The sequence below is a fragment of the Mastomys coucha genome, unplaced genomic scaffold (assembly GCF_008632895.1).
Source record: "Mastomys coucha isolate ucsf_1 unplaced genomic scaffold, UCSF_Mcou_1 pScaffold15, whole genome shotgun sequence".
NCBI classification, from domain to species: Eukaryota; Metazoa; Chordata; class Mammalia; order Rodentia; family Muridae; genus Mastomys; species Mastomys coucha.
In genome coordinates this window covers 51866203-51880364 of record NW_022196897.1, presented here as the reverse complement: position 1 = coordinate 51880364, position 14162 = coordinate 51866203, and the positions used below count along the sequence as shown (strand labels likewise).

The 14162-nt window shown below is 38.3% G+C and overlaps 1 protein-coding gene across 6 annotated transcripts in view; it reads left to right on the top strand.

The window, feature by feature from the left end:
- The window catches only part of Cobll1 (cordon-bleu WH2 repeat protein like 1), a 194946-nt gene that overhangs the window by 150522 nt on the left and 30262 nt on the right, over positions 1 to 14162 (top strand). For 5 of the 6 annotated variants that reach the window (XM_031370452.1, XM_031370451.1, XM_031370449.1 and 2 more), the window contains one exon: positions 1773 to 4190. The exons of the other annotated variant lie outside the window; for it this stretch is intronic. In XM_031370452.1, the coding sequence (XP_031226312.1) occupies positions 1773 to 1859 (87 nt within the window). In that variant the 3' untranslated portion in view covers positions 1860 to 4190. Of the gene's footprint in view, positions 1 to 1772; positions 4191 to 14162 lie in introns of those variants that run through there. 6 annotated transcript variants of the gene reach the window in all.

Sequence of the window (14162 nt, the reverse complement as noted above, 5' to 3'; positions counted from 1 at the left end):
TTTTTTTTTTTTCATGGTAGTCATTTTGATTCAGGTAAGATGGATGGATTCTCAAAGCAATTTTAGTTGCTCTGACTATGGCTAAAGATATTGAATGCTCTTCAAATAGTCATAGGTCCTTTGTATTTCTTCTTGAGCTGTCCAGCTCATTGATGTTTTTATTGGTTGCCAGTTTTATTTTTATTATGCTTAATTTTTACAGTTCTTTATGTAATCTAACATTATGTCTTTTGACTATATGATCAACTGCATGACAGTTGATGTATATTGGAGGAGATTTAACTGGGTTCTGTTTATAGTGGTACAATGAGCAAATTTTACTTGTGAATATCAAAAGCTATCACTTTAGTTTTGTGTATACATCTGTGCATTTGTTTCTTTCTCCTTTTTCTTGTTTTTCGAGACAAGGTTTCTCTGTGTAGCCTTGGATTTCTTGGCACTCAGTCTGTAGAGCAGGCTGGCCTCTAATTCTTAGAGATCTACCTGCCTCTACCTTCCAAGTACAGGGATTAAAGGTGTCCACCACCACTGCCTGTTCATTTGTTTCTTATAAAAATTTATGAGGGGGCCGAGTGGAAGAACACTTGATGGTCTTTCAGAGGACCAGAGTTCAGTTCCCAGCACCCCTGCCTGGCAGCACACCAAGGCTTATAACTCTGGTTCCATGAGATCTAGTAACTTTATAAATCTTTGCTGGTCAAATTGCAATCGACAGATTGTTTTTCTTACAGTATTTTTATTGTATTTTATATTTGACACACACACATATATATATATGTATATATGTATTTACTACTTGTGATACATACATTTTAAAAAAGATATATTTATTTATTTATTACATGTAAGTACATTGTAGCTGCCTTCAGACACCCCAGAAGAGGACATCAGATCTCATTATGAATGGTTGTGAGCCACCATGTGGTTGCTGGGAATTGAACTCAGGACCTCCCAAAGAGCAGTCAGTGCCCCTAACCACTGAGCCATCTCTCCAGCCCTACATTTTTTTTTCCTTTTACAGTTTTCTAAGGCTTTTGGTTTCAGTTTTTGGTGTTAGTGTCTTACTCTGCATCCCAGACTAGCCTGGGATTCTCCTGCCCCATTGTCCCATGTTCTGGGATGACAGGTGTATACCATCCTGTTTGACTGTCTTAAGTGATTTTTTTCTTTCCTCCAGTGGTTTGTAAATGGAACACTCAGCCAGTGGGTTTTGAAAGCTGAGTGTTTATTGATTGAAACTGCCTGTAAAGCCCTTCTATCATTCGATTGTTACAGGCTTGACGGTTGGCTGTAGCCCTTGCCATGAAAGAATTCTTAAAGATACAATTTTGGTGGTTGATGCTCATGTTTTGAATATATAGGGAGTCACTAAGTGGAGGATTTCAAACTACTGTCTAATATTAGAACCAAATTGTAAAATTTTGCAAAATTCAGTGTAACTTTTTCAAAGCCCTTTTGAGAAGCACTGAACAGCTTGGCTTGCAGTCTGTTTGTGCTCTTGTCTTTTATGTTGGCTTGGTAATTTTATAAAGATTAAGATGTGTTGATGGGTTATTTAACTTGTTTGTTGTGGAAATAACAACTCTTCATTTTCCATTCCCATGATAGAGTGAACATTTATTCTTAATTATTTGTAAATCATTGAGTGATAAGTACTGAATGTAGTAGCATTTACAGTTAAGCAGAAGTTATAATGTGATAATTGTTCAAAATTAGACAGCTGTCCCATTTTATAAAAACTGATGGGAACAAAATGTCTTTCTTCCTCTTAGGTTACTGTTCCATCCAATACAATATCTGTGAATGGGAAGTCAGGGCCCAGCCAGTCCATGTCCGTTGACGCCCAGGGCAGTCGCTAACATTACCCTGTTGTGACACTTCACTGACCAGCTTTCTGCCTACAAGGAATATTGACAAATATATATTCAGATGTACATTAATATATAAATCTGTTTAAGAACAAACATTTGTATTACGGATTTAATGCCAAAAGAAAAATGAGTAGAATCTATAATTTATAATAATTTTTGGCCCTTCTGTTAAAGCTAAATACTGCTGCTTTAGAAACGAAAAACAAGCTGTAAATGACTTGGATTTTTCCAATGATGAATAATCACTGCTTACGTTTTTTTTTTTTTTTTTCCTTATGGACATGCTGTATATCGTGAAACGAAGGTGTAAGATTTATAGACATACTGTATGACACAGAAACAGGCAAGCACAGACTAACATATACTGCCTCAGTGTTAGGCTATAATTAGATAAATTATAGTACAGCCTTTGTTGCTGAAAGATGTGGAAGACTAGTAAATCAAATAAATAATGTTCAGTTATTTTTATTGAAGAATCACTGAGACTTATTTTATGTATTCTTTAATTACAAGTGTCAGATCTGTAGGAAACAGTTGAGTATTTTTAAATAGAACACTTTAACCTTTAGAAGTAAAATTGCACAAGAAGACTTTAAGGTATTTTCTGTATATAGTTATGATGTTGTTACACAGATAGTACATATTTTCTAATGCCAGAGGCCTTAAAATATTCCTGTGAAAATGTTGATACATTGTGACAGTTACTTCACTTTCGGTATAGGGAGGAATAAGGGTTAGTTTATGTCCACATTCAAAACTTTGAAGTTAGACATTTGCAAAATCCTCATTTTAATTAAAGAAAATGCTAAATTAGTCATTTATGTAGCTCAGATGCTAGACATCTAAATAATAATATATATTTTCCTGAAAGCCAAAATGGCTGATGTGTTGGCTTCCAACGTTCAGAGGTGTAGAACATGTTAGTGTCCTGAACTTCTTAAGAATTTAATTCCTCTTTTATTCAAAAAACTACTCAAAACACCTGACACTGTTTGAACTCTTCCTAAAGCTACTGGAGTATCGGTCATTTTGACACATGTGAACCTTTTTCCGTTTAATAAAAGCAAGTTATATATTTGAAGTCTGTTGTTTCCAATGTAGCCTATGTTAACTAGCATATTTGAATACCTGACCTGCAGTACATGCGAATGTGTATCTTTTTATGAGTATGGGTGTTCTGCCTGCATATATGCCTGTATTTCTTGTGTGTTTAGAGCCTGTGAAGTCCAAAGTAAAGCACTGGATCCCCTGGGACTGGTGTTACAGGCAGACTGAGCTGGTAGGTAGTTACTGAGTCATCTGAAAGAGCAGCCAATGCTCTCAGCTGCTGAACCATTCCCCCAGCTCCGATGGACACGTTCTGTCAGTCACTAACATGCAGGTAACAGCAATGCCTTTTTGTTTTTTCTGGTTATCAGGATTCCCAGCGAATAGTTGAGCTCTGATAATTGGATGCCATCACATAAAATTCTTAGCCTAGTTCCAGATCCTACTGTTTCCTTGTTTCAAACATGGAGTGAGAACTTTCTGTACATTACATCATTATAAACCAGCAAACAGCAAGTTGTCGAAAACTAGTGTTTGTGTATTTACCTATTTGAGGAAAAACACGGTCTATTTCAGACTACATCACCAATGTGTTTGTGTTAGACTGAAGGCTTTTAAAATAATGTTTTAAAACTTAGAATATGATTCATGCTTTCAGACTACAGTATGTGAAACTTGTTTATTAATATGCTGTCATAAAACATATGATGAATCTCAAACACTTAAGTGAGATGTATGTGAGTACCATGAAGGCAAATAAGCCCCATGTAATAGAGTGCTTTAAATATGTAAAAGGATGAATTTGTTAACAGCACAAGGAAATCTAAAAGACTAGTAAATATGCAAAACACTTTTGCATATTTGCATATGCTTACATTTGCCTATCTGCATTGCATATGCAAATCAGAAATAGTGGAGAGTAAGTAGGAAATACACAGAGGGTACCATTTCAGTTGAACTGCAATCAAGGATTGAAAACAAGCAAAGTCTTGCTGCTGTTAGGAAGTGCACTGGCAAATCAGAGGTCCATTTCCTGTATCCTCAAAATTAGGAACATGTAAAGGGGATGTTCACATGATGTGACAGTGTTATATGTAACCTTTCAGTGTGCTACACTGAGGTATGGCACAGATACAGCAAAAATAATAACAGGTGAAAAAAAATGTGGAATGAGATGTGTTTCATGGTATCAGTTTCAGAGAGTGTAAAATATCAATGATTCTGTACGTTATGGTTGAACATGCCGAAAAAAAATAAAATCTACTCCCACTCTTTTTTTTTTTTTAAGATTTATTTATTATTATAAATGAGTACACTGTAGCTGTCTTCAGACCACCAGAAGAGGGCGTCAGATTTCATTACAGGTGGTTGTGAGCCACCATGTGGTTGCTGGGATTTGAACTCACAACCTTTGGAAGAGCAGTCAGTGCTCTTACCTGCTGAGCCATCTCACCAGCCCCCTACTCCCACTCTTGCTGGTGGTTGGTTGCCTACTGAAATCAGAGAAGGAGAGCAAGTAAGAGCTCTGGGACCTATCAATTATGTTGCTACATTTTATTTTAGAAACTGATGCTTGAAAACAAAGGCTTCTTATGCCTCATATTCTAATCTACAGAAGTTGTTTAGTATTTTATAGGTTGCGTGGGATGTAGGAGATGTGGCTGTCTCTGAGTCACTAAGACAGGGGTTTTGAAAAGTTGTCTTACTATTGTGGATGCTGGCAAGTGCTGGCTGACAGGAGCCTGATATAGCTGTCTCCTGAGAGGCTCTGGCAGTGCCCAACTAATACAGAAGTAGAGGCTCACAGCCATCCATTGTACTGAGTACAGGGTGCCCAATGAAGGAGCTAAGAGAAAGGACCTATGGAGCTGAAGGGCTTGCAGCCCCTCAGGACTAACAACAATATGAACTAACTAGTACCCTCAGAGCTCTCAGGGACTAAACCACCAACCAAAGAGTACACATGGTGGGACTCATGGCTCCATCAGCATATGTAACAGAGAATGGCCCAAGTTGGTCATCAATGGGAGGAGAGGCCCTTGTTACTGTGAAGGTTCTATGCCCCAGTGTAGGGGAATGCCAGGGCCAGGATGTGGGAGAGGGTAGGCTGGTGAGCAGGGGGAGTGGGGAGGGAACAGGGTTTTTTATTTGTTTGTTTTGTTTTTTTTAATTTTTATTTTATGTTTCTTTTTTTCGGAGGGGACACTAGGAAAGGAGATATCATGTGACATGTAAATAAAAAAAAAATCTAATTAAAAAGTTGTCTTTACTGCTTTAGCATTTTGTCACCCTGTCTTCTTAACTGAGAAAATGTCTTATGACAAGTTGTTTTCCTCTCATTTCCTTAAGGTAATAACAAAATACTAGGCAGGAATGACCCAGAACTAACTGTAAATGATTTAATGTTGAATTTTACCCTGATGGGCCATTTACAACAACATTTTAAAATTCTAACTTGGACATAAGTGAGATCTTTATCTGTAGCACCTCTGCTCCTTTCTGGGGAACCTCTGATAATGTTTGCTCAGCCCATGGGATGCAGAGGGAAGTTTGGAGGGTTGTAGAGACAGAGAAAGGCAGAGAGAGGGGGGGAGGGGGGGAGGAGGGAGGGGGGGAGCAGGGCGAAGTAGAGGCTGGCCATGAGCATGTGGAGGGAGGGGGAAGGGTATGGGGAAGAGAGGGGAGAAGAGAAGAGCCCAAGAGGGCAAGAGAGAAGCAAGAGGAATGTCTAAAGTCTTAGTATGTGTTTGCCAAACAGAATCACACATTAATACTCTGAGGCAACTTGATTTGATCTAACCAGGGACGAGAGTTTTTATTCTTAGAAGTTCTGCTGCATTTGTCAGCCATCTTCCCTTTTCCTTGCTGTGATATACCAAACTTAACTGTCATCAAGGTATTTGTATTCAAGTCTCAAGTCTACCTAATCTTTTAAAATCATGAGATCCTGGGGAAAAATTATCTTCCTTTTTTCTGAAAAATGAATTGATGGGCACATTTCGTGGGGATGATTTTAAGGATTAAATGAATCTTAAATGTGTCTGACACACCGAATTTCCTTCCAAATGCACTTACTTTTCACACTTAATGAGCAAGAATTATACTTGTTTATTATTTGAAAGAATGGCCCTCACTCACACATCATCTACATATACTGTCAGGTCTGGCATTAACAGCAGAATCTACCCTGCAGCTTATTCAGAGTCCTTGCAATGAGAGCCGTCACTTCCTGAAGACCAGACTGATGATCCTAAAACCCAAGGCTCTGTAGCTATATGTGCCTAATGGCAATCCCCCATGCTTCTCACTACTAAGAGACACCAGCTCTGAAGGAGCAGAGACTTACAACCATTACTTTTACTGTTATGTTTTCTAAAATAAAGGGGTTTTGTAGCTGAGGGTTTCAGTGAAGGTCCATGCCCAAAATGTTGTCTTTGAAATTATTTGAAATTCTCATATTTATTCGGTGATTTAAATTTTGCATAGGATTTCGATGTCATTTGATTTACTGGGGAACACAAATATGTAAGATTGCCATGTTACAAATACCACAGCCAAACACATCTCAGGATTTCCCTATTCCCAATTTGCTCTTTGCTGTGGCTGAGCTTCCCCCATGGTGGTTAAAGTAAATGGCGCTGGGTTCCAGGCTGTCCAAAGGTTCCAGGCTGTTCTAACCTACATTCTTGAAAATTTCCAGCCCTAAAATTCTGGTTCCTAATATGAACAGATATAGTTTACTTATCACAAAACAAAAATGCTACCATATATTCTCTCAATATTTCAGACATTTTTTTTTGCAAAAATTGTAGAAAATTCTGATACTTTACATAGAATTCTTGCTTTTGATGCATCATGGGCTTTAAAAATCCATTTTAGGGGCTGGCAAGAAGGCTCAGCTGGGAAGGGCACTGACTGCTCTTCCGAAGGTCCTGAGTTCGGATCCCAGCAACCACATGGTGGCTCACAACCACCTGTAATGAGATCTGACGCCCTCTTCTGGTGCGTCTGAAAACAGCTCAGTGAGTTACAACTGAGTGAGTGGGGCCCGAGTGAGCAGGGTGGAGTGAGTTGGGCCGGCAGAGGTCCTGAGTTCAATCCCCAGCAACTACACACATCATAGCTCACGGCCATCTGTAACAGCTACCGTGTACTCATACAAATAAAATAAAATAAATCTTTTTTAAAAATCCACTTTAAAGTTGAACAAATTGTTTTTCTTGGATGGAAATATATTGCTACATTTCCAAAAAATTTCATAATTTGCAAAACAACTCCCTAATTTATTCTTTTTTATTTTCCTTTCATGGTGGTGGATCAGGGATAGCTCAGATTGTTTCCCTGCCACTCATGCACACAGTTGCCCTGCGACTTGGCAGGCATTCTCTGTACAGAGGCCAGACTCATTTTCCTGTCTGTAGAAGCATCTGGTTGTGTGCCTATTGAAAAGACAGAGGTGACATTGTGCTGGTTCTGAGATGTGTTGAAGGTTAGTATATTTTGAGTCTGGCACTATCCTTCAGGTACTGCTCTGAGGGAAGGATGAAAACGGGGGAAAGCAGATGTGACTGCTAAGTCTGGTCTCTTGGCCTGAGCCAGCCCAGCTCATATCAATGGGCTCCCAGAGCCTCACCCAACACTACACTGAGCTGGGTGGTAGGTGAAACACAGCATTTTAAACATGAAATTGAATGGCTTTAACCATATTCATAGGTTTACTCAGTCTGCTCAAGTTCAAATGGCATTTTCCCCCCCACAGGCCCCTGATTATTCACTAGATCCAACATGAGTACACCCCAGACACTATTATCTAGAACCCAACCAGCTAAAAATAAACCTAGTAACACTCTGTCTTCATTGCCTTTCTTTACACTTCTGTCCTTCTTGTCTTTAGGCTTAGAAGTGTGAGGACCCAAGTGTCACTTCCAGTCTTTTTGGAGTCTTGTAAGTTGACAGATAAAATCCAAGACATTTAGGTAAATATATGTATCTGATAAATATTCTTCAACATGAGTAGGCCTGTGCAGTACTGACGACACACATTTTAGACTTATTATCTGAAATTCCATGTTAACTGACCATCCTGTATTTCACTTTGTCGAGTTTGTTAATATTAGGATTTCTTTGAAAACTTGAGAAGCATGAGAAGAAGCAAGAAGTGTTAGGAGTTAAGAACCAAGAGGAGACAATAGGTCTGGTCCCAGCTGAGGTATGCCATGAGCTTGCATTACAGAACTGAAGAGGTCAACCTTTGAGCTTCTGGATAGCTCTTCATCAGAAGAATTCCCACATCATGAATGGAGACATGTCCATTGATAAATTCCCAGTGAAGAGATGACTTGAGTGATTCTGTTGGGAGCTTATAAATACTTACAAGCCAACAGCAAATCATAAATGCTGTTAATGTCCCCATTAGCCTCAGGATTATAATTATAGCAGTTATTAAATCTGTGGTGGTATGAGCTATAGCTAAATGATTTTAAATCATTGGTTCTATTTGCAGTTATTTGTAAGAAAGTCAGTGGATGAGTTACTGAACCACACTTCTGCATAACACACAGTAAGTTGAGGGGGATTTAAGTTGGGCCATTTGTTTATTTTCCACCAAGTATGAGTATTACTCAGGTCAGTGTAAATAATGAAAGGCAAATAGTGCTTGGTTAAAGCACCTCATTGTTGAAGGCTGTGGTTCAGTCCTAGACACACAAACTACACAATAGGGTGGAACATAATATTTTTAGAGGGAGGGGAGAAGGATAGGAAATAAGATTTGTGGAGTATTTTTTGTGTACCGTTTACTCTGTGAGATGAACTTTGATTTAGATACGGTCATCCAATTGACAAATAGGACTCAGTAAAGCTAAGTATCTTATCTGGGATGGTGCTGGTGTTGAAGACACATACCATAGTCTAGTAGGAGGATGACCCCATGATTATTTTTTACTGTTCTGTTCTTAGTCATTCAACTCTTCAGTCAATATCTTGCCTTTGTGTGATTCTAGATTACATTCATAACCCTGGTACCTAATCTCAATTTCATATTGTTTGCTAAATTTTCTCCAATCTCATGTAATGAACACAGATTTTAAATCCAAACTATAGTTGTAAGGAGAAAAGGATCATAATAAAATGGCCACCTGCTATAAGCTATAAGCTGGATGCCCCCTTCAAAACAATTTCCACTGAAACGCTATTATGGTAGTTAATGTTGACTATCAATTTGACAAGACATAAAGTTACTATAGAAATAATCTTTGGGCTTGTCTATGAGGAATCACATAGGTTGGGCTAATTAGGGTGGGAAGACCCACCCAATTATGGGCATCACCCTTCCAGGGGTTGGTGTCTTAGAGTGAATAAAAAGGAAGTGTGCAGCACCATTTATCCCTCCTTCCTGACTGCTGATGCAATGTGACCAACTCTGACTGGCTTACACTGCCATATTCTCCCTGTTAGGGAGCCCTATAGTCAAGAGGTGATTCTGTGAGGAATTCTTTTCAAAACAAGGTAAGTAAGACAAGCAATAAATGGTAGAAGGTGGGTTGATCGTGGCAGTTTTTATCTGTAATCGCAATGGTATTGAGGGTCATGAGCTTGAGGCCAGCCTGGCCCTTTTAAACAAAAGCTCCTAGCAAGCAAAAATGAAACACCCAGTCACCCTAACAAGCAAAAAAAGCAGCAGCAACAAAAATTTCAGGAGCCTTAAGAGATGATGTGTCATATGGTCACGTTTCACCCTCATGGATATATTATAGTGAAGGAGTTCCCAATACCTTTATTTGTTATAAAGTATCTAGTCTTTGGTATTTCTATTACAGTAGCAGAAAATGGATTATGACATCGACACTCTCAATTACCCTTTTGAAGCATGGATGGCTGAAAACTTGTAGTAGATGTTGTGCCAAATCCTTAATGAATATGAATTCAGTAACTCATATAAATGTAGTCAATGCTTAGTGAAATGTGCCCATGCCCTCAAGCAGTATAGAAGCAATGCCACAGAGAGGAGGATGGAATAACAGTTTTATGCTTCAGTAGATAGTTCATAAAAATACTGCTTTGTAGTTGACAGAGGCCAGGAAGATGGGTAGATGGATGGAAGCTAGCAGTGTAGACACAAACAGAGAGGTGGTTAAGCTGAGCATGCATGCATCCTGTGGATGGTGTAGAGAGGGAGTTTTGCTAACAGAGTGTGCATTATCCTGGGGTATTTATACCTGGTAATCATCCATACTGATCATTTTCACTCTTGTAGGCACTCTGCTGGGTGACTTGGAAACAGCCATGGCTAACACATGATTCTGACACTGTAGGAAGACTTTAATTATAGTTCCTAAAACAAAAGTCAGGAAAGAAAATCACTGGCAATATAAATTGCCCATCTTCCCATAGGCTGTCTCTTTCTTTTGGTATTTGGGTACTAGCCCATTATTTATTTTATGACTTTTAAATATTTTCTTCATATGTATGCCTTCTTGTTTCAAATTTTTAATGAGCTCAACTTATAGTAATTGGACATATTAATATATTCTTTCATGATTAGATTTTTCTTAAATCAACCTTAAGAGATCCTTCCATACTCTCAGGACAGAAAATTCTGTAGCCTCACATTGGGCACCATTCTGTAGTGTCTGGGATTCAATCACATTTTATTCTAACAATTTTTAAATTTCTCTGTCTTAAAGTTAAAGTCTGGCTGTTTGCAGTGTAAGATTGCTACCCATTTTCTTTGTTATCTCTAAATGAAAAACCATTTTGAAACTGTGATCTTTAAGTAGTCACTACTCTCTTCAATGATCTGAAAGGCTTCTCTGTCATAAGGGGCAATCCCTAACTGTGTGCCTCTTGAGGAATAGTTTTCATCTGTTTCATTGATTAAGACAGGTATATTTTCATTTATACTGCAGAGATAAATAGCACTGTTTTGAGCACCAACTTTATAAGCACCATTTGTATCCTGAGGGGCTGTGGAAGGCACTCTGTCCCTTTCTGCAATGTCTTGGCTATTGATTAGTTTTTATTCTACATAAGCTTTAGCACAAAATTCAGTTTTGTAATGCTGAGCTAGGTATTTTATAGAAGAGTTGATGTATCTATTTAGTAAGTAGAAGAACAGGTCTGATTTTACTGAGTGTCAGGGAAGACACAGACCATTGTAGTCTCCTGAAGCTGTAGGTCACTGGATCAGCTGATAGAAATACTTTGAAAAATGAGGTGGAACTGGATAGTAGTTCATGTTGCATGTATCCGTTGACCTCATTGGAGCTATCTCCCGCACTCCACATCCTACTTGTAGTAAAAGATATCTGTAGTCCTCATCAACAAGCTCCCTTAAGGAAGGGCTTCCAGTCTAGTCAATGTAGTACTAGCAAGACATTAGATAAGAAAGGAAGGGAATCAGGTCAGAGTCTCTCCACCCAACCCTCCTGTTGGCTGTTATCTACCTCACTTACGGAGGGCAGGGGCTCTGTTGAGTCAGCCTCTCTCCAGCAACAGCCTTTTGAGATTCCTTCAGTCACTACCTACTCCCTTTGCTTTGTGGGGCTAGGGATGATTTCATCTCCCTATACTTGTTAGCTCTTGCATGTTTTATTATTCTCTAATAGTTATTCCATTAAACGTGCCTCTGTGACACTGTTGACCTTGTCCTTGCACAATCATTGTTGATACTTAAAACTCAATGTGCTCACTCATTCAAGAGTGTGCAAGACTGGTAATACAAAGAAAAACAAACAAACGAACAAACAACAAACAAAGGGAAAAAACAAGATACAAAGTGACAAGTAAACATTGTGGTATATTTCCCAAATATAGCATTATAAAAGAGAAAACTCAAAAAAAATATATAAGAGAAAACTCATTGATTATTGCCACAGGCAACAACACAGATACACTTGTGTAAATAGTGTTAAAACATTTTAAAGTAGCCCACAAAGTGTATAGTATATATATGTATATGTATGTGTGTGCATATATATTATATGTATATATACTTATGAAAACAAGTAGCATATATTAAAAATGTGCTGTTTTTCTTCAAGTAATGATAAACACCAACCTTGGAGAGGTTAGTGAATCAAATCTTGTGGGTGAAGTGAATCCCAGAACTCTATTTCTACAATGACTTTCAAGTTTATTTCCTATTTGTATTGTCTCCTTCAACTACAAGATATTTCAGGGTTGTCTATTTTAGTGCACTCAAGTACCACTCCACAGAAGTGCTTTCACATGTCACTATAGAATTGTAGCCATCCTGGGCTGCACCTGTGTGGCTGCACTGGCTACTGTCAGGCGTCTTCTAACTAGTAGGGTGGCTATGATGTTTCCTGTTCATGTTTCATTTCAAACAATGCATGTGGTAATGCCAAAAAGAAACACAACAGTAGGATAGCTTTCAGATATCTTAATTGATTTTTCCTTTTATAATGTTTTTATTAATTATTTGAGAATACAAATTATATTTACTCTATCTCCTGTCTCTCCCCCGCCCAACTTTTCTCCCATCCACCTGCTCCTTTCTCACTTATGTCTTTTTTTTTTTTTTTTTTTTTTTTTTTTTTTTTTTTTTTTTTTTTTAGGAGATGACATAAAATGGATGTCTTTGACACCTGTTTCTCATAACCTCTCCACTCCTTCTTACTCAATGTCCCTGAATTTTAAATGTATTAATTAGGGCTAGGCACTCTACAATCAGTTGATATCTGCATTTTGACCAGTTGTGGCTTTCTGTAATGATCTCCATCTGCTGCTTTGATGGTGGAGAGAGAAGCACTTGTCTTCTCTTTTTGATGGTGGATGAGTCTAAGTGTTTATATGCAATTAGATACTGAATTTATCCTGGTTTAGGAAAATGGCAATAGTAGGTTCTCTTCCAGGTTCCTTGGCATCACCAGCCACAGTTTGTTGGCTAAATTTACAGTGCTAGGCATGAAGTTCCCCTACTAAGTGGACCTGAAGTCCAATTAGGTGACTGATGATTTTCTTCAGGACATAAGTGCTACTGTGGTACCTTTGGAATATATTACTGTGCTGGTCATTGATCAGAGTAGTAAAACTGGCTTCTAAGACTGACAATTTCTCCTTTAAAAATATGTTGCCTGAAGGAAACTATCTGTGGGGAATGTCTGTGTTTATGTTGACATGAACTTAAACAAATCTATGCTTCTTCCAATGCCTTTGACAGTTGACTGGGTCCAGAACGTTACGTGTGTTTAGAAGTTCAGATACTTCATGGGATTCCTAGACTACAGCAATTGAGCAAAGATTGTAATAAAAATATTCACACTTGTTTTGTTTCCCAGTAGTGTAAAAAAGTTACGTTTAACCGAGTCATGATGGCAGAAATCTGTAATCTTAGAACTCAGAAGGCCGACACAATGGGATTGTGAGTTCAAGGTCACTTGGGGTTAATAGCTAGACCATGTCTCACACATACACACACACACACACACACACACACACGTACACGCACACGCACACAGAACACAACAAAAGTTATGTTTATACTATACTTGTTATCTCAAAAGTATGTGATAGGATTTACTTTCAAAACTACCACCCACCTGTTAATTAAATGTTTTGTCACCAAAAGTACTGACAGTATTCTGAATTATTTAAAAATAATGCCAATATACTTAGTTTACAAAAAAGAAAACCAAAAACCAAAAACCAACAACAACAAAAACACACTTCCAATTGAAGAAATAGCATTTACAAAATACAGTGTAAATTGAAGTGCAACTGTTTGAAGTTGGTCTGTATCTGGTTAATATTTATGCAGATAATCCACATCCGTTCAGTTGTAGATGGCTAGGATTTACATAGGAACTGTGTAGTTGAGGTGTGTGCCAGGGCATGAGGCAGGGGTGGTAATGGAGAGGTAGGCTCCCTCCTCCTAACCACCAGTCTGTTGAAACCATCTGCCACATCAACAATGAAGCCTGTCTTCAACAAACGCTAGCAGTCAGTCTTTTTCATCTCTTCCCAGAACTACTTGTTTTCAAGACAGAGGTCCCTGGAGCTTCACCGAGAATGTGCCTGAAGGAATGAATCCCAGTGAAATAAAGGAATGCCTTCTTAAAACTTTAAATGGTCATTTAAAAATGAGAAGCTCTTTTCGTAATTTGTTGGTTGCCATTTTGTCCTATTGACAGTGTCTTTGGCCTTACAGAAGCTCTGCAACTTTATGAGGTCCCATTTGTCAATTCTTGATCTTAGAGCTGAAGCTATTGGCGTTCTCTTCAT